The sequence below is a fragment of the Sceloporus occidentalis genome, unplaced genomic scaffold (assembly GCF_023333645.1).
Source record: "Sceloporus occidentalis isolate IW3139 unplaced genomic scaffold, rSceOcc1.0.p SCAF_4, whole genome shotgun sequence".
Lineage (NCBI taxonomy): Eukaryota > Metazoa > Chordata > Lepidosauria > Squamata > Phrynosomatidae > Sceloporus > Sceloporus occidentalis.
Genome location: NW_028316984.1, coordinates 22,469,871 through 22,484,809, shown reverse-complemented (window position 1 = coordinate 22,484,809; position 14,939 = coordinate 22,469,871). Strand labels below are relative to the sequence as shown.

General features: G+C 41.3%; 1 protein-coding gene across 6 annotated transcripts in view; it reads left to right on the top strand.

Moving 5' to 3' along the window:
• The window catches only part of LOC149313612 (aldehyde oxidase 1-like), a 64,861-nt gene that overhangs the window by 13,105 nt on the left and 36,817 nt on the right, over positions 1-14,939 (top strand). For 5 of the 6 annotated variants that reach the window (XM_089519447.1, XM_089519448.1, XM_089519449.1 and 2 more), the window contains 8 exons: positions 1,180-1,269; positions 3,615-3,695; positions 4,920-5,064; positions 6,181-6,273; positions 8,887-9,038; positions 11,432-11,525; positions 12,995-13,104; positions 14,610-14,794. In XM_089519447.1, coding sequence (XP_089375573.1) covers positions 1,180-1,269; positions 3,615-3,695; positions 4,920-5,064; positions 6,181-6,273; positions 8,887-9,038; positions 11,432-11,525; positions 12,995-13,104; positions 14,610-14,794 — 950 coding nt within the window. Of the gene's footprint in view, positions 1-1,179; positions 1,270-3,614; positions 3,696-4,196; positions 4,291-4,919; positions 5,065-6,180; positions 6,274-8,886; positions 9,039-11,431; positions 11,526-12,994; positions 13,105-14,609; positions 14,795-14,939 lie in introns of those variants that run through there. The other variant, XM_089519453.1, reaches the window with a different exon arrangement.

Below are 14,939 nucleotides of genomic sequence, written 5' to 3'. Positions count from 1 at the left end.
CGCAACAGCAAGGGCATGATCCTGTGTCAATCTGCCATGTTTTGGAGCCAGAGGCTAGGACAGCTTACTGGCAAGAACATACACTCCAGAATCATTTCATCATGTCTAGCAGCCAAATCCTAAGATGCCTTACCACCTTTCAGTCCATTCCCACAGATAGGTGCTTAATTGCACATTCTGGCTGTGGCATGAATCATTCTCCTGAATGAAACGTGACCCAGATAGGAGGATCCAAAGGGGACAAACACTGTAACATATTTGCAGCCTGCAAAGTCTAATAAAAAGGTGTCAGTACCATATAAGGTTCCCAGGTCTCAGACCTGCGCCATCCCTTCTTCAGTCAGGGGGAAGAATCACAGAATGAAAGTGCTGGTTTGAAAAGTAACTGAGGAAGTATTTCCTCATTTATTAGACTTGGTAAGTTTAAAAAAATAATTAATGGCATACATCGAACACCTATGGTTGATGCTTAATATATCAAGATGAATGATATCACCAAATTGGTCCAGTGACATTCCAAGGCATCCTTTCTAGTCTCAGGTTTTCTTGCTGCAATCCTAGAATTTAGGATAGTGCTGACCTAGGACCTTCGCAGCCATGTGATGGCCTGATTTTTTCATGCAAAGAGATCACCCAAGGAGGGGTGGACACAACAGCAGGTACTAAAATGCCATGCTTGCTAGAGTTAGGGTTAAATTGCTCCCACTGAAAACACTGTTTAACTTTACATTGTTGCTAATGTAAAAGGGAAATATATAAATGTAACTTCCTTCAAAGAACAACAACAGGTTGTCAAATGTACAGTCGAAGGCTTTCATGCTCAGCATCCATACTTTTTTGTGGGTTTTTTAGGCTACATGGCCATGGTCTGGAATAGTTTATTCCTAATGTTTCTCCAGCATCTGTGGCTGCCATCTTCAGAGAATGTTGGCATGGAAGTGAGTGGGGTATATATACTGTGTGACCCTTGGTGGAGAGGAATGGATTTGCGTATTAATCTGTCTGTTGTCTAATGGCAAGGCCTTAGGGTGTCTATTTAATTAGTGATCCATTGTCTACTGGGAAAGCCCCTGACCCTGAGTGTTATTCATTTGCATATACTGGGTCTTGATTTTGGTATTTTTCAGGACTGATTGACAAACTTTGTTTACTTTTAACTGAATGTTCTTTTTTGACTAGGAATCCATTTGCTGCCAAAACAAAGAGAATGGGGGTTGTTGTTTTGATAAAGAAGACCAATTATCTGTGTTACCTAACAAGGAAAAAAAAGTAAGTTACAGATTAATTCAGTCATGTTTGTTTGATGAATTGCTTGCAAAAAATAGAAAAAAGAAGCTATGTTTGTCTTGTTCTTTTCACCGGTGTGTAAAAAATGTAATACCACTCAGCATTTTGCATATAAAGTCTCTTTTAAAAACATTACTTTCTTCATTATTACTTTTTGACAAATAATTAATATGAAAAGTAATATTTTTAATTTTTATTATTATTATAACAATGAGAGAGAGAGAGAGAATAAATGAACAAACTAGAGTCTTACACTCTCTCCAAACCAGAATTCCACATTACTATATTTTGTGTGTTGCTTAGTGATACAGATGTTTAATTCATTTCAGATAAAGTAAAAGGAGCTAAAAAGAAAGGCAGCCAGATAGTGCAAGGGAGTTTGGCCACAAAGCTGCATGCCACTCTCCCCAAGGCCATTTTTTTGTCTCCTCTGCAATTTTTAGACTACTCAAAATGCCCCCCACACCTTGTAGAGGGTGTAAAGCAGTGGTCGGCAACCTCCGACCTGCGGAGGCCTGGAGACCGGCCCCTGGCTGCTGTTGCCACCGCCGCGGCCACCCGTCGCAGCTTTTCGCTGCTCTGGGCGCCGCCATTTTTTCGCCCAAAATGGCGGCGAACTCTCGCGCGACCTCGCTGCCATTGGGCGCCCAGAGCGGCAAAAATCCGTGACGGGCGGCCGCAGCGGCGGCAGGCCTCTAGGAGGCCCGCTGCCGTCGCTGGGGCCCTCCAGGAGGGCTCGAACGGCAGCAGGGGGCCTCTGGGAGGCCCTTTGCCATCGCTGGGGCCCTCCAGGAGGGCTCCGGCGATGGCAGGGGGCCCCTGGGTGGCCCTTTGCCGTCGCTGGGGCCCTCCAGGAGAGCTCCGGCGACGGCAGGGGGCCTATGGGTGGCCCTTTGCCTTCGCTGGGGCCCTCCAGGAGGGCTCTGACGGCGGCAGGGGGCCTCTGGGAGGCCCTTTGCCATCGCTGGGGCCCTCCAGGAGGGCTTCGACGGCGGCAGGGGGCCTCTGGGTGGCCCTTTGCCGTCGCTGGGACCCTCCAGGAGGGCTCCGGTGATGGCAGGGGGCCCCTGGGTGGCCCTTTGCCATTGCTGGTGCCCTCTAGGAGGGCTCTGACGGCGGCAGGGGGCCCCTAGGAGACCCGTTGCCTTCGCTGGGGTCCTCCAGGAGGGCTCCGGCGGCAGCAGCGGGCCCCTCGGAGGCCCATTGCCGTCGCTGGGGCCCTTCAGGAGGGCTCCTGTGGCGGCAGTGGGCCTCTGGCGTCAGGGGCTGGCAAAGACGGGGAGGCCTCCAGCGCTGGCGGTCCCCGCCAGCTCTTTCCCGGCCTCTGACAGGGCCTGGGGCCCCATCAGGGGCCGGCAAAGAGGAGGTGGCCTGGCCCCTGGGGGCGGAAGCTCTGCCCCCGGCACGTGGCCCCACCCCCGGGGGTGGAAGCTCCACCTCCCCGGCTTCAGCCCCCCCAGTTGTCTGAGGGACAGCAACCCGGCACCCGGCTCAAAAAGGTTGCCTACCCCTGGTGTAAAGGGTACAGTTTTGCCATGCTGTTGGGTGCTTTTCCCCCGCTTCAGAATTGAAAATGATTTTTGATTGTTTCTTCTTTTGTGAAAAGCACTTACTTGGACCTAGGAGGCCCAAAATCTTACCAAAACTGCCCACTGCCAGTTTTTTTTAAACGTTTTTTTTTAAAAAAAAACTTGGTATTTTAGCAACTATGAGGTTCAGGAAGGGTGTATGCAGCCCCTGGACCTTGGGTAGTCATCTACCAATGAGGCAGCACTTATTCTTTTAATACAAGTGCCAAGAAGGAAACTTCTGACTCAAACGGGGAAAAAAGCTTTAGTCTTCAATGTACATGTGGGGCTGCTTCTGTTTTATCCAGCATGTGGTCAGGAGGCATTCTCCATGTGGTCAAAAGTCATTTTGTTCCATTATTGTATTTGCTGCAGGCCAAAGCATTGATACTAAAGCCACTCTGGTACAAGTATGAAGTGCACATAAATATTTGCTTGGAAGAGATAGGAGAAATTCGATTATTTCAAAAGCCAAAGAGGGATTGTAAAGCATTGTGGTAATCAGGTTTAATACGACTGCATTGCTGTAGCCTTTTTGCTGGATGGTATCTGATTCCAGTAGTAGCCAGTCATAGTGAAAAATAGCAGTTTTTCAAGGCCAAATCTAAAATCTGCTCAGCTTAAAATTTAACTTAAAACCTCCCAACATTTTTTCCCATGGGAAGTGCACACATCTTTTTATTTCAAAACTATTAATATCAAAAATATATGCTCACCTATGAGTATAATGTTCTTCTTTTTTACATTTAATATTCCAAGACCTATACATCACTGTTCTCTGCAGAAGAATTCCAGCCCTTGGATCCCACCCAAGAACTGATTTTTCCTCCAGAACTCATAGTAAGAATTGGTATATAGTACAATGTGTATACAGTCTTAGAGGTAATTCCCACCATCTTTTGATGTGCTGAGATGTAGTTACTGAGTGAGTGGTGAACACTGAGTAAGTGACCTAGTGAACATTTGACTGCTTTACTGTGCCAGCACTGTAGTGTGCAATGTGTTGCTATAAGCCTCATCAGGGTAAGATGAGCCTTCCTTTTAGTAAGCTATCATGATGATGTGTACAGAACCAAATAGTCACATGTTTTACAGGCCTTGGATTTAACAATCAATGCCTTCTATATTGCTCTCCATACCGTAAAGATTACAGCTATTTTTCCAAAGGCACTTTTGATGGAAAACATACATTTAGTCTCATTAAGTCTGCATATATGTTCTGGTGCTTTAATAATCTCTGAAACTGTATATAGAATACAAGGTCAGGATCTTGTAGGTACACTATACTAGCATAACAAACTTGATTTTGCCTGCCTTCCCTTGTCACCAATGCATGACCCTAGAACTAGTACAACCATTGGCACAATGCATTATCTGGATTCCAGAAGATAATCAAGATAATTCCTTCTGCCACGTAATCCAGCAGGTGTGACATGTGAGTTGCTGCACTGATGTGACAGAGACACATATTAATCTTGCCACTGCTTTGCTGCAATATTTGTCTGAGTAAGCATTAACTGGTGGTGTGGTGAGCAAATGGTGCCACAGGGATAGGAAAAAGAGCTATGTGTACTGCACCTTGCCCAATACCCCCTGAACTAGCCTGCTGTCCTCAGATACTGTACATGGAATTGGTGACCCTACCTTGTTTTTTTCTCCTCAGACAGCAAAATACATTGGGCTGTCCCTCCTGGGAGTTACATGTCATGACAGAGAAGCCATGTAGAACATAGTACGAACGATACTTATTTATGTCAAGACATAAGCCTCAGCCACACTGCAGAATTAATGCAGTTTGACACTGCTTTAATTGTTATGGCTCTACTTTATGGAATTCTGTTATTTGTAGTTTGTTGTGGCACTAGAGTTCTCTGACAGCGAAGGCCAACTATCCCACAGAAGTACAAATCCCAGAATTCCATAGCATTCAGCTATTTCATGCAGTTAAAGTGTTGTCAAACTACATTAATTCTGCAGTGCAGATGCAGCCATATAGCCTGAGTAACAGAAATAACTAAATGCACCGATAGCCTGAATGCTGAATATAGTTTGTTTTCCTTTCAGAAAATGGCTGAAAATGAGACAAGGCAAACACTTACTTTTCATGGGGAAAGAACAACATGGATTTCTCCTGTAAATCTAAACGAGCTTTTGGAATTGAAAGCCAAATATCCACAAGCACCTCTTGTAGTAGGGAATACTTGTGTAGGTATGTAGAGTATTATTTCTCACGCACAACAGAAATACTACCTTGCCATGCTCTATTGCAAGCAAGTCATCAGTTTAAAGTAAATCATTTCTGGATGCTCTGATTATGTGTCGGGGTTTCACAAGCAGGACAGCAACATTCACATTTTGTATATAGAATGTCAGCAGAATTTGTTACAGTACCACCAGTGTTCCACTGCATACCTTGAGGTCAGAAAATGAAGCCATGTTTTGTGTCCCTTCATCAAAGCCTGCTCTACCATTTGGCAGGGTCAGATAGACCTCAGGGAGCAGCTGGATGTCATGAAAGGGTAACAAATTCCTATAAATTAAATTTGTTATTTTATTACCAGGGTAGGAGGTGATTGTGAGATTTTCTGGCCTAGATGCCAGAATAACTTGGGCTGCATCCACACTGCAGAAATAATGCAGTTTGACAACATTTTAACTGCCATGGCTCCATCTTATGGAATCCTGGGATTTGTAGTTTGTTATAGCAACAGAGCTCTTTGACAGAGAAATGTAAATGTCTCATAAAATTACAATTCCCAGAATTCCATAGCATTGAGCCACGAGAGTTAAAGTAGTGTCAAACTGCATTACTTTCTGCAATGTATGTTCAACCTTTGTTGACTTTGGGCATGAAGCACTTTTGATTTGTGTGGAGTGATTGTATGCACCATTTGCTGCTTTGCATCAGGAACCAAAAGGTTTTTTGGCCAGCCCATCATTTGGAACACTTATATCTGCAAAAGATGTTCACTTGTGATTCCTCCTGTTCAGAATATTGTGCCAGGGGATCTCTTACTTGGGCACGAATAATTTCTTTCTGTGTATAGTTTTTGCCAGCAACTGAAGACATATCTGCTTGGTCTTGTATATTACGATATGTTTTAATATAATGCCAGTTTGTTCTTTAAAACTGCATTTGTATTACCTTTGAGTTTCTCAGCTTTTTAATACACTGGTCCTAGCTTTTGAATATTGTAAGCTTAGTCTGTGAGTTGGAAAAGCATAAATTTTAATAAGCAGAAAATATTTTCAAAGAATTGTTTAAATGGTGATTAAGTACTCATTCCTTTATCCTTCAATCTCAATGATACCTTGTTCCTCTTAGGACCTGATATGAAATTTAAAGGTGTATTTCATCCAATTATCATCTCACCCACCAGAATATTGGACCTCCATGTGGTGAAGCACACAGAAGATGGTCAGTAAACTTTATTTCACCCTTTTGGCATTTTACCCGTGTGACAGAGACATCATGTAAAGAGCACTGGGTTCAAGGGTGCTCTCTGTGATTATTAGAACAATACCTTTTAGTTTTAGGTTGAGCTCTGAGACGTGGGTTTCTGCACATTTCCAGCATATATTAATCCAAAACCTGAGAAAAAGTCTGTGAACAGCACCTATTAAGTTGTGACATTATATGATCAGCACAGTCCCCCAAGCCCCCCTTTTAATGTGTAAAAGCTTTTTTAAAAAATTGAATGATTATGGATGAGTGTATATATGCTTTAAAAATGTTACAAATATCCCAAACAAGATTGACCAAAGTCCTGTCAGCACAGGGACAGCCCAGAGTATCCTGGTTGTGCAGGTGCCCTGACTTGTTCCCATTACCTGGCCTTCCATTCCAGTGCTGCAATGGCTGTCTGTATGGGCATCTCACTGAGCTGCCCAGTGTGTCCACCACCATGGGTTGTTTGCTTCTGAGGTCAAAATGAGGTGCCCAGCCTCAATTACATGGCTGTGTGACTTGACTTCAGAAGTGAGTGACCTGCAGCAGTGATAGATGCATCAGGCAGCTCAGTGGGATGCTCGTACAGACAGACACCACAGTGCAAGAACAGAGGGCTCTGAATCTTCCCAGAAGATCGCCACCTTGAGTCCCTATACTGGGAACAAGGCAGGATATAATAATAATAATAATAATAATAATAATAATAATAATAATAATCTGGAGTAATTGGTATGTTTTTATAATGATTTTAATGGTGTTATTCCCAGTTCTGGTGTGAAACGTGCCAGACATACTCTAGACATCTTACACCAGAACCAGTTTAAGGAAATGTTTTGTCTGAACAGGACAATGCCAGGATGTCACAGGGTTTTTTGTCCCATACAGACAGGACTCAAGAAGCATAAACAGAAGAGCATGACTGGTTGTCAAATCAGTGTTCATATGTGCAGCTGGGACCACATCTTGTGCAAAGATCCCTCTTTGACCAATGTTAACACTGTATGCCAATCTTCACCTTTAATTTGCTCCTCCCCTCAAAAAATAACCTTGTTTTGAAAGACTTCCTTCTGCTTCCTGCCTCCATACCAAAAGTATGATACCTGTATGTGACATATACATTAATGATACTAAATTCAATCTAATCATATTTACTTAAAACTCAGGCAGCACATTTCTAAGTGGTTGTGTTTAGGATTCTTTTGAGAATACCATTGATTTAATATTGTAACTACCAATAGTTTGTTATTATTGCTACATAAATACCTGTTTCTCCACTAATGACTTTATATTCTTGAAGAAGGGCTGAGGAACATATGTGCTCCAAATCTTTTGGACTGCAGTTGCCATCAGGTCTTGCCAGCATAGCTAATGGCAAGAAATGGTAGGAGCTGCATTCCAGGAATCTCTAGCTCCCTAATTTAAAGACAGGCCCTAAATTTTAAAGTAAAATTTAAAAATATTAAATCAGTTTTACTACTGAATTATGAGCACATTTACAGTTGCTGTGGGTGATAAGCTGCCATTTCACCAAATAATGCCATTATCATGGCTTCCCCAGAAAAATTATTTTGCAACACAGGTTTATATCTATATACTTTATAAAGCAGTATACTGTATATAAAGCAGAAAAACCTTGGTTTGTCTACTAAGGTTCCCTGGAACTCTAGGGTTCCAGGAGAAGTAACTAGGGGTCACTTGAAAGACTATGGACATTTTCAGACAAGGGAAATTGGAAGTATAATCCAATGGCAATCCGAGCGCAATCATGGGGTTTCACGTTATTGCGTGATAGACTACCACACGCAATTTCAGGCAATGGCATGCTATTTTTGGGCAATGGGAAGCCAGTTCGAACGCAATTCACATTCACGTAAATTCGCTGAACTAGCAAATTCATGTAAATGCATTCTGGCCCCACTTTCTTTTCATTTGAAATTAAGAGAAATTCCTCACATGTGATAAACTCCTATGACTGTTTTTTTAAAACTGAGATGTAGATATAATTTTTATGTAGGGATTCACTGAGATCTGAAAATTATTTCAAGTGTTCCTCCACAGATAAAAGGGTCATTTTTAAAGATGCCTTGAAAATGACACATTAATGCTGTACGTACCTCATACTTTTAACAGAAGGAAACTTTTTTTTGGGGGGGGGGAAACCTATTTGACACACACCCTATCCATGGCAAGTGACTGATGTGCCAAAACAAACTTGGAAGTGTAGTGATGTCACTTCCAGTTTTGTTTTTGGCCTGTTGGAGAAGAGTTGCCTTTTGGGGAGGTGTTAAGAGTGGAAGGATGGGAATAAGACAGCGTGTTTTGTATGTTTTTAAACTATTTGAGGGTGAAAAACAACCCAGTATTTTTGTAAATTTCTGACGATATTTTGAGGTGTTTCAGGGGCTGCTAAAAAGGGATTGAGATCAGCATACAACATGTGTGCTGCACTTTCTCCATCCCTGTTTTAACAAATAAATATAGCAAATCTATTCCCTCTCATGCTGGTTTATTACTAATTTAAAGAAATGAATATGAATGAAACCTGTCTGTAAAATGATCTCCATATTTTGCTCTTTTCAGGTCTAATCCTAGGAGCTGCCTGTAGTCTGACTGTGGTGAAAGATATTCTGACAAAAGCTATTTCAAAACTTACAGCAGAGAAAACCAGGATATTCAGTGCACTCTTGCAACAGTTAAAAACCCTGGGTGGTCAGCAGATCCGGAATGTGGCTGTATGTTTTGTTCTGAAGCACAATATTGCAAAGGGATAATTTGTTGTCACAAAAATAACAAAAGGTTTTGGGACAATTTAAGAGCATATGGTCCCTGGACCAGAGTCAGTCAACAAGTCATCAGTCACTAATCACTGAAGAGTTTCTGGGAAAGAAAGAAACAGTTGTAGCCAATGGGCCCAAATATGGTACCAGTTCCTGGCACACTGGAGGTGGAAATAATTGCTGTACCCAACAGCAGACAGCTTGAAATGTACTGTTATAGTCTAGCAAATTTATTGTGACATAGGCCGTTGTGAACTGCAGCATACTTCATCAGAAGCATGTGGAAAAGTGCACTGGTGTTATAATGCATTTATTAATTTGTTACAGAAATGGGAAAAGGACAGCCCTTTTTGTAGGCCCCAGCCCTCCAGCCATTTTGGTTGGGGGTGGGGAGATGAGGAAATCCCAAACAGTTAATCATGACTCTTGGCTCTGCAAGTCACCTTGTTTTTCTTTCCTCCCATTGACATTTCTGTATAGCTATCATTATTTTTAACATTAAGTCCTAATACTTTATGTAAAATTTAAAAACAGATAGTATACACTTTATCCCAGCAATCCAGAAGTAGTTTCCAGATTTCATACCATGAATATTTTGTGATAGTCCTTTCATGTTATTTGCTGTTGTTTTCCATCAAGTCAACTTATGGTGACCCTGAGAACTTTATCACAGAAGGGCCAATTCCATTACAATTGGAAGGTAACAGAACAAGAGCGCTACAGTTATCTATCTTTTCACAAAGTTGCGCAATTGCGCGGTAATAGGAGAGAAATGCAGTTCTGTTCCATATACATTCTTGTATCATTGGCCTGATTTAAATGGGCCTTTTTCGCTGCTCCTGTCACGTGCTAGGGGTTGGCCATTCATACCGGCCTCACCCCTAGCACATGACGGGGGCATCAAAATGGCAGCGCCCAGTACATACGGGCACCGCAATTTTGATGTGACAGACGCATAGCATCTGCACGTCCTGGCGCCTTTATGACACGACAAGTGCGCCATTGGCACGTTGCAGCGTCACAATGGCGCCACAAAAAGAACCCACTTTTTGTGGGTTCTTTTTGCTGTGTGAGGGAGCCGCGCAGTTAGTCCACTGCAGCTCCCTCTCACAGCAAAGTAGGGCAGCGACAGACCACCCTTTTGGGCAGTCTGTATCCCGTCATTGTATATCTTTATTGAAGGTTTCACTCATGCATCATTTTGGTGCTACTGCGCATGTCTGAAAATTATGGTTCTGTCACCAACAGAACAAAATAAACTTGATATATTTCACAATATTATATTTATCCATTTGAAACAAAATTGTGCCCTACACCTCAAAATAAGAGAGAAATCCACTTCCAAAAACAATCGTAGCAATAAGAATGAAATACCTGTATGAAATGCAGTCTGGGAAAAGGTCCCGGATTTTCTCTGCAATAGTGCAAATAAAACGTTAGTGGCTTCTGTACCTTTGCAATAGCACAAATGAAGCACTATCGGCAAACTATTCATGCAGTTTCCCCATTAATAAGAAGTTATAAGAGCATTACAGGTTATTAACAAGAGAAGTATGGGATGAGTGCAGCATCATATCAAAACATTTGCTCAGTTGCCCAGTAATGACTGGAGCATTCCATTTCTCTCCTGTTTTTTATCCCTGTGTGATAATCTCCTGAGTCACAGACCTTCAAAAGACCTTGTTATTAATAGTGTTACTCATGTCTTGAAAACTTGTGGATGTGGCTTCCTTAGTTGAAACAATCCACCTGCAAAAGTTCTTTTAGGTTTTGGTACTGCTTTTTAAAAATACTACTGCAGTGTCAGTCTAAAATCCTTTATTTTTATGTTATCCAGAACATGCATCCAATGTATTACAATTCATAGTAACCAAGAAGCAGGATCCAGACCATGCTCTTCCCAAGCAAAAGCAGGTCTTCTTCTTCTAACAACCCTCTGTTTTCTGCAGATCCCTTACAGTGCTACAGACTCTGAATTATTTCCCACTATATTGGAGAAGGGATATGTTGGTTTAGGAGGGACAGCATGGTGTAGTGGCTTGAATGTTGGACTAGGATACTGGGAGGCCAGGATTCAAATCTGTGCTCAGCCATGGAAACTGCTGGGGTACGTTGTACAAGTCACACTCTCTCAGCCTCAGAAGAAGGCAAGGGAAATCACCTATGAACAAATCTTGCCAAGAAAACCTTGTGATAAGGTTGTCTTAGGGTCACCATAAGTCAGAAATAACTTTATCAGTGACAGATCATGTGTTTACTGAGTAAATATTACTTAATATAATGTTAATTATTAATCCGTTACCCTTTGTTATCTTCTAATTGCATCATTTCCCCTTCCCTTTTGTTAGTCTTTTGGAGGAAATATCATAAGCAGAAGTTCAACATCTGACATCAATCCTATTCTAGCAGTTGGCAACTGTATTCTCAGTGTGGCATCACAAGGTAAGATCAAAGCCATTCCCCAATGCCATTTAGTGCAGCTAGCTGTGATTCAGACCTTCCAGATGTTATTATTAATTTATTTGCAACTGGCTAGAGATCCTTAAAAAACCAAATGTAGCCTTTGAGGGTACTCAGGACCCAGCAGTACTTTTGTATATATGTGGCCCTTAAGGATAGTTCTTCCTTCTTTGTATGAACAGAGAGCATGAGCTAGGGAATCATACTCATGTATAATCAGAAACAAGCCCCACTGAGCTCAGTTCTCTGGTAGAACAGTTTAGGACTGATATTTTCTCTGCAAATCTTACTCTTTTAACTAGAATCCCATTCTTGGTGAGGAACTTATAGGAATTACTCAGGTTCAAAAAGGCTACTTCTGATCTAGAGAATTAAGTCGTCCCATTTACTTGTTATCTATGCAAGATAAAACTAGTTCTCACTGGAGAAATGTTATTGATGCCAACAGTAGTTTACAGTAGCTTTGGAGGGTTAGTTGGTTCACTAGGATTACAGTATGTGATGAAAGAGTGCTCCCACCCCACCTGTGGTTTGGATCTGGCTTGGTAGACCCATGACTAGAAGATGTGTCCACAAGATGTGTCCACAAGCACACGACAGGTGAAAATTCAGACTTTTCATCATAACATAGGAGATTATCAGATGGGGGGAAATTGGAGGAGGAGGCATACACCCAGCAAAGTAGCGGAATTGTGCTGAAGTCCCGTGAATGTTTTGTTGCTAGAGCATTGCTGGTTCTTCATGGGTTAAGTTCTGAATAAGCACAACATCAGACTAAGAGCCCTCCCCCTGACCACCACCTTGAGGGGGAGAGACGAGGCCTGGCCTGGAAAGACTAAGAGCCCTCCTCCCGACCACCATCTTGAGGGGGAGAGAGGCCTTGCAATTTTTTGTATTGTATTGCAATTTTTACTGTACACCGCTATGATCATTGCGGAATAGCGGTCTATAAATAAAACTTATTATTATTATTATTATTATTATTATCATCTGAAAATCTTCAGCACAATTGCACTACTTTGCCAGGAATATGCCTTTTACTCCTGGCTTTTCCCCCATCTGATAATCTCCATAACTGTGGTGTTACATATGCAATTCAAGCATATCTTTTTGAATTGAATACAACTGTCTATATCTGAAACCTATTTCTGGTGTCTGTATATCTTATTGGCAAAGTTGACTATTGGTTATCTATTTCAATGTTCTTTCATTCTGAGATATATTAAATGAAGGGAGGTCCATGAGACTCCAAAAACATCTTTACTTCTTTTGAATAATGTAGTAATTAGCTCTGTCATCATCTCTTAAATGTTGTAAATGTACAAGTGTTGTTTACATTTTCAATCCCGATGTGAAAGGCTCTAATCCAAATATCACAGTGGACTGTCTCTAAAGAGCCCAGCATTTGTTTTTTATTTATATGGACAATGGACATTAATTTTCTTCATTAGGGAAACTACGACACATACCTTTGAGTGACCTTTTCGCTGATGGACTTGGAAATAACACCCTTGAACCAGATGAGATCCTAATGTCGATTCACATTCCATATTCTAGGAAGGTAAACCTTTTTATCCCACTTCCTTGTAGAAAGGGTAATATTTAAAAATTAATTAGAATGATAGCCTGCCACTTTCATAATCTGGCATCTGTAAATATTTTTAGAATATTTGGGTTTGTCTAGGGCTCATACAAAATGCATTCATTAAACCATTAAAGCAGAGGTGTGGGATCTGTATGCAACCAGATGGTAGAACATTTACAACTCTCACATCCCTGATCATTGGAAAGCGCCACCAAATACATCTGAGAAAGTAGGCTCAAGTCTACAAAAGATTGTGCTATCAACTTCTGTCTTTTGGTTTGTCTCAAAGGTGCTGCATGATCTCTTTGCATACTGATTTTTCAGACCAACACTACTATGTCTTTGAATTCCTATGTTGATAGTTGTCCCTTCTTGTAATCTTGTATTTAGTACAGGCATGCATACACCCTGGAATGAGAAAAAGAAGGTGCTCCACCAAGACTAGGCTAGCAGACTTTAGCCCCCCTGAAATGATCAGGTGAATGTAGATCACCAAAGCTTCTATGTGGCTGAGCCCCCCAGGAATTATCAGGAATCAAACTCTATGATTCTATGATTCTATCATCATTTTGAAATTGCTTTTAAGGTATTTAGATTGTTACCAGCTCTAGTTGGATGGTGATGATTGTTTTAGTTAAACATAGTATGTTTTCATTGCTTTGTTAAAAACATGCCTGAAGGTAGTCAAAATTAATAATAGCCTTCCTGCCAATGCTGAGGATTCACCCACCTTAAAAAAAATTCCAAGGTCCCTGTAGGCATGCTTATTCATAAAGTGTTGATAGGTATGACCAGGGGCATTTTACAAAGGAAAGACTCAGTTTTGCAAATTTGGCATATCATACATAAATTGGAATGATTTAGCAACACCTGTACTATAAGACTTGCCTTTTAGGATACAGGATATAACTTTGTTATTAATAATTACATAGATAATGTCTGTTTCACACGCCACAATTCTAGCACATTTATATCAGTTTAATTGTCATGGCTGAACCCTGTGAAATCCTGGGATTTGTACTTAGGCACTAGTGGTCTTTGGCTGAGAATTTTAAATACCTGACAAAACTAGAAACTAGAAATGCCAGGATTCCATCAGATGGAGCCATGACATTTACAATGGTATCAAAATGCTAGAACTGTGTAGTGTGAAAGAGACCTAAGTCTCAGAGAAGGTAGAAAAGTTCACCAAACATGTTTGCAGAAATATTGACTTTATTGCAGTGCAGTATCACCACACACACACAAATTAGTCTGTATGTATATTTCATATTGTTGTGATTTGCGCATATATATATATATATATATATATATGTTATTTTACAAGTTATTGTTTTGAAAAATGAAAGCAGAAATGTTTTTTTTAAATGGATATAGCTATAAAACCCAAAACCTGTGTTGTGTTTTGAATAAAAGATGGTTTGGGGAATGTCAGGGCCCAGCTATTTCTGTCCTCTCTCCATCTTTCTCCAACCCCACAGGGCGAGTTTGTATCAGCATTTCGACAGGCCCAGCGACGGGAAAACGCTTTGCCTATTGTGTGTGCAGGGATGAGGGTCCTTTTTGAAGAAGGCTCCAACATCATTAAGGATTTCAACATCTTCTATGGAGGCATTGGTCCTACTACTCTTGCTGCGAAACAAACATGCCAGGCACTCATTGGAAGGTACGATACGATTTCTTAAGAACGGTAGTCTTTAGACCAAGGTAGGCAAGTTTGGAGTGTCTGGAGGCCATGGGCAGCAACAGGTCCCCAACGCAACCCCCAAATTGAAAAATTTAAATCAGAAGTGACTGAATGTCTACTTTCT